Genomic DNA, 5,950 nt, shown 5'->3' on the forward strand with positions numbered 1-5,950 from the left:
ATGTAACACGGACATGATATCCAGATTAACCATTGTTTCCATCCAAGGGTTAGGATAGGTTTAGATTCATTTACTTCTTGGGGAATATGGAGACAGTCTTAGCCTCTCCTTCTGAGGTTAACACACACATGTCAGATAGAGTTAAGGTTATAGAATATCATGCAATTTATATCAGCTTCCAGAAACTTGTTAAAGAAAAAAAAAGCAAGGTAAAAGGTTAATAAACTGATGCATCCCTGTGCTACACCCTCCCCTCCAAGTGCTTGAGAGTCACTGCTGGCTGGCTGCCAGAATACTTAGTTATTTGAAGTTCTTGCTAACCTAACCCCGACATAACCAAAACTAACCTAACCTTAACGTAACCTAACCCTTGCCTTTGTTTTAGTTTTAGTTTCTTTTCATGATTAAGCAAGATCTTCAAATAACTAAGTATTCTGATTCCCATAACAGCTAACCCCACCCTGCCCCGCACAGCTCTGGCAGCCGGCCATCAGTGACTCTCAAGCACTTGGAGGGGGAGGGTGTAGCACAGGGATGCATCAGTTCATTGACCTTTTATTTATTTATTTATTTTTTTTTTATACAAGTTTCTAAAAGTTGATATATATTGCATGATATTCTATAACTTTAATTTTATCTGAGATGTAAGTATTAACCTCGGGAGAAGAGGCTAAGATCGTCTCCATGTTATCCCAGTTTGTTGCTAATCTCTTCATTGTACAGATCATAATTTAAAGAAAGCATCATATTTTTCCCCAGAAGTAGATAGCTAATGTCTGGAAATTAATAAGCTAAGGTTATTTCTATAATACCTATCATTTTTTTATGTCAAGAGATAATTAAATTTTTGGAATGATAAGAAGTAATAGAAACAAATCAGCAAACAACAACTACTACTACTACTACTACTACTACTGCTATTCTTCTCCCCCAGAGGGCATGGCATCAGCTGGGGCAGGGGAGGGTGAGGATAAGGACTGCCTGGGGTGCCGGCTGGTGGGGGGCGGGGGGTGCCTGGGAGCCTCCATGTACGTCTGCTACCATGCCTCCCGCAACACTCACCCCACAGGAAGGCTCCTGACGCTGCTCTTTGCTGGTGGTGAGTGTCGCCAGGCAGCGGCTCTGTCTGCTTGTTTTGTATCATGAAAAATTCTGTGCCTCTTTTTTTTTTTTTTTTTTTTATATAGTGTATTCAAGTCTCCTTATCTTTACTTTTTTAGTGTCACAATCTTTGATAAAAAGGTTATCATATTTTTGCCTAGATTATACATAGTCATCTTTTCAGAAGTAGAAGGCAAAAGTTACCTCCATAATCCTCACTCCATTGTGATATGTATGTAGTTTATTTCCTCACCTTGATAAAAAAGGCTAGAGTATATGTAGTTTGTAGTTTATTTCCTCACCTTGAAGAAAAAAAGGTATAATTTTCATTCCACTGTTAAATGTATTTACTTTATTCCCTCACATTGGAGCACCATATGATCACGGTGTTGTGGCGCCCTCCCTTCTTTAAATCAGTCTAATCAAACCCTTGCCTTGCAGCGCTGGGAGGAGTGGGATTGACAAGGCTTCTCCAGCTCCCGCCCTTCGACAAGAGTAACCGTGACAGGACCACCACCCCCGCCACCTCGTAATGCAGGCTGTGAAGACCCATTCCTCTCCCTTCATCCACTTGCCAGAAATCCACTCCTCCATTGCCTTCCACCATCAACACAAGTGTGGGTGGAGGTGTATCATGATGTCCCCTCAGTGTATAGGACCATATTCTGAAACATTTCTGCACCACATCTCCGCTACCTTCAAAGGGCTTTAATTGAAGTGACACAGGTTTTATAGGATGTTTTTGTATTTCAGGTGACAAATTAACAATATTTCTATGTTGTTATCAGGAGAAATAGTCTTGAGAACCTGGCTGATCATTTCTGTTGCCTCTGAAGATAGTCATGGTGAGAGAGCAAAGCATTACTAAATATGGGTCTAATCCTGTCTGTGGATTCAATGTTAGGCTGTGTATGTGTCAGGTGCTATCTTATGGGAGGGCATGACAAAGGGTTTCTCATTAGAAGAAAAAGATCCCTTGCTGCGTCTTCCCATGCACATCTGATACTGCAGAGAGGACTGGCCAATAGTCAGAGAGATACATGTCATGGATAGATACATGTGTCAGGTGTCTTCTCTTTTGTGGGAGGGCATGACAAAGGGTTCCTCATTAGAAGAAATAGGTCACTTGCTGTGTCTGTTACTACAGCGAGGACTGTGAATTGGTCAGAGATATAGATAGATAGATAGATGAATATTTAGAGTGAAAAGTACACAGGTAGATAGATTATTTGATAGATCATCTGGTATTGCAAATATGACAGGGCATTAGATGTATAGACAGACAGACAGATATGTAGGTGGAAAAGCAAGTACCTAAATAGACAGATAAGTTGACAGATACAACTGTTATTCTGAAAAGGAAAGAGGCAAAGGTAGACAGACATAGAAGGACAGGCAGCCAGTTATATCATATAGAAAAGTAAACATAGTTGACAGACACACCAGTTACCCTAAAAAGGAGAGATATATAGATTGATAGGCAGATAAAAAGTGAATAAATAGAACATTTGATTTGTTTAGTTTAAAAAGGATAGGGGCACTGATAGACAGACAGATAAACAGATGGAAAATTATATAAAACGGTTGATTTGCTTTTTAATTTAAAAAGGAAAGGGGCATTGATAGACAGATAGCAGATTGAAAAGTAAATAAATCAGTTGATAAATACATTTGTTAATTCTAACCAGCACAGGTAGGCAGACAGATAGGTAGATAGTAAATAAATAGACCAGTTGATAGAGACGTAGCTGTACATAGCAAGATGTATATATAAAAAAATGTTATGCTTGATAACAAGAGGGTGTAATAACATTGCTAATATAACATTACTTTAGTTATGAGTAAAGATATGTTTTTTTATGAATCACCATGTTTCATTTCACCATCAAATTTTTTTTATAGATTAACTCATGAGTCTGTAACATTTGTCATTTTAAGATTTTGAAGAAACATCTAAATGGATGTGCTCTCTCTCTCTCTCTCTCTCTCTCTCTCTCTCTCTCTCTCTCTCTCTCTCTCTCTCTCTCTCTCTCTCTCCCCAATCTCGCAGAATCAGTCTTATCATTTCATAATTTTTAACTCAGTCTTTTGATATATATACAGTCACCACAGTAATGCCTGCCTCACCTAGTAGTAAGAAAACAGTGGAAGAGAAGGCAGGAAGGGAGTCAGGTGAGTGAGAGGGGAGTCAGTCATAACCTTACATCCTCTAATGTACTGACACCCAGACATTGCATCCTCTAGTCTGACAGTCTTCTTGGCAGATCTGAGGAATTGAGACTGCAGAAATAGCAAAACATAACACATTATTTAATTTAACATCAATACTTTCCCTTACTGGTGTTTGGAGGAGAGAGAAAATGTGTTACAGTACTCCTCTTACCTCTTACTAGATCTGAGGATGTAACACTGCAGGAGTAACTGAAAACACAAAGTTGAGATATTACCATTATTTATCATTTAACATCTTTACTTTTCCTTACCACTTTGAAGAAGAGTGGAAAATTATTACATTACTCCTCATACTCCTCTATTACCAGATCTGAGGACTTATATGAGAGAATAACACAAAGCACATCATATTATTTCATTTAACATCATTACTTTCCTTTAGTAGTTTTGCAGGGCAGCAGAAAGGTGTTATCTTTTCTCACTGTTTCCCTGTCTGAGTCTCCTCCAGTTGTTTCTGTCCTTTTCATCTTTCTACCACTTCTTCTTCTCTTCTCCTTTCCCTGTTTCTCTGGCAAGGGGTTGGAGTCATGTATGAGTCTCCCCAGTTTCTGTTCCTTTCATCTTTCTATCACTTCTCTTTTCCTTTGCCTGTTTCTCTGGTGAGGGGTTGGTGCCATGTATGAGTCTCCCCAGTTGTTTCTTCCCTTGAACCTTCCTCTGTGCCTCCCATCCTTTGCTGTTCTACTACAATTCTATTCCCTCTATCTCACTCTCAGTCATCCCCTTGATCTTCTTCCCTAATCTCCTCCAGGCTCTTTTAATCAGTTCTTGGTCTTATTTTCTTATTGCATAACCCTTTTTTTTTTTACCCTCTTATAACTTTCATAATTCATTCCAATCCTGCTTTCTTTCCTTCATTGTTTACATGTTTTCTGATTGGTGGATGTATTATATTATTACTGTTACTATCATTACTATTACTTTTATAACTATTACTCTACTAACATTATTATTTATTGTCCTTCACCTCACAGCCTGGTGCACCAAAAATAGACATGATTTGACACCAGACTCTATCTCATCTACAGCGGAAGTCTTGAAAGTTGGCCTTAATCAGGTGTCTTGCTGATAAATACAAAATCTTGACAGTAATAAAAATAACGAAGGAAATGAGCCCTCGGAGGGTATCAGACGCTGGTTCCTCTTTGCTTTGCTATCTTATCAAGAGCACCTGTCGTTATCTTGGTGTGTTTTTTTAGTTTTTTATCTTAATCCTGAGGGTCATCTTCTCTCACCAGGCACCGGGCCACACCACCTTGCCCTGACGTCAAGGCTTATCTCTTCTCTTTATTATCTCTCTCTCTCTCTCTCTCTCTCTCTCTCTCTCTCTCTCTCTCTCTCTCTCTCTCTCTCTCTCTCTCTCTCTCTCTCTCTCTCTCTCTCTCTTGCAAAATCTGTCATATCATTTTATCATTTCTAAGTCCATTTTTTTTTTGAGAATTATTACCATAGCAACACGATGGAAGAAAAGGGAGAAAGGGAGAGGGAAGGGAAGGAAAGAGGAGGAGGAGATAAGAAGTAGGGAAGGAAAGGGGAGAGAAAAGTCAGGTAAGGTGGGAGTAGGGAAGGAAAGGAAAGAGGAATGAGAAAGAAAGGGAGAGTGAGAGGGAGAAGAGAAGAGGATAAGGGAGGTAAAGAGGAGAGAAAAGGATTAGGGGACAGAAAGGGGAGGCAGGGAATAGGAGAGAAGGAGAAGGGTAAGAAAGGGGAAAGGGGGAAAGGGAGGGAGAAGAGAGGAGGATAAAGGATGGAAGGGGGAGGGAGGAATGGAGTAGTGAAGGGTAGGGGACAGGGGGACTGGGAGGGAGAGTAACAAAAGGGGGAAAGGAGGGAAGGGAGATGAGGTAAGAGGAACAGAACCCCAGGACAGTTAGTATGAAGAGAGAGCTTGGCTAGGACACTCACACTCACTCACTCACCCACACACACACACACTAGACAAGCTCAAGCAAACACTGTGGAAACTCAGATAGGTAAATAAACACCATCTAAGTATATTTATAGATAGACTACCCTGTAATCTGTAAGTGTATAAATAAAATAGCACATCTTTGCATTACAGTGAGGATAAAAAAAAAGAATATATTGCCAACTTTTTCACACACACATACGCACACATACACACACACTTTTCCAGCCTCGCCTCATTCCGGCACCTGCAGCAAGCAACACAGTGCCAACCAGCAGTGCCAGCATGATGCCAGGGCCACTCCTTCTCCTGACCCTCGTGGCGCTGTGCTCGGTAAGTACTGGGTGGGTCGTGAAGCCTTGGGAGGGGCAGGACAGATTTGTAAAGGTAAGAGGTGTGAGGTTGAGGAAGAGAATGTTAGGAAATTATAAGGTTAAGTGAGTTTGAGGGAGAGAATATTAAAGAATTAAAAGATTAAGAGATTTTGTGTTTAATTCCTGCATTGTCACTTCTTCATCACACCACTACTTTCAAGAGGCTCTAGTTGAAGTTCCACATGTTTTTAAGGGAGTTTTTATGGTTCTAGTGACAGATTAACAAGATTTCTTTACTGTTAGTAGGAGAAATACTCATGAAAACCTGGCTGAACATCTCTGTGGCCTTTGAAAATAGTGGTGGTGAGAGAGCAGTGTTTCTGAGTACAGGCCT

The 5,950-nt window shown here is 40.2% G+C and overlaps 1 protein-coding gene across 1 annotated transcript in view; it reads left to right on the forward strand.

Moving 5' to 3' along the window:
* The first annotated feature begins 3,232 nt into the window (after nt 1–3,232).
* Nucleotides 3,233–5,950, forward strand: part of LOC135090187 (zinc metalloproteinase nas-15-like) — a 14,185-nt gene continuing 11,467 nt past the window's right edge. The window contains exons 1-2 of the mRNA XM_063986621.1: nt 3,233–3,273; nt 5,471–5,575. Of these exons, the coding sequence (XP_063842691.1) occupies nt 5,528–5,575 (48 nt within the window). The 5' untranslated portion in view covers nt 3,233–3,273; nt 5,471–5,527. The remainder of the gene's footprint in view (nt 3,274–5,470; nt 5,576–5,950) is intronic.

Source organism: Scylla paramamosain, chromosome 34 (assembly GCF_035594125.1).
Source record: "Scylla paramamosain isolate STU-SP2022 chromosome 34, ASM3559412v1, whole genome shotgun sequence".
NCBI classification, from domain to species: Eukaryota; Metazoa; Arthropoda; class Malacostraca; order Decapoda; family Portunidae; genus Scylla; species Scylla paramamosain.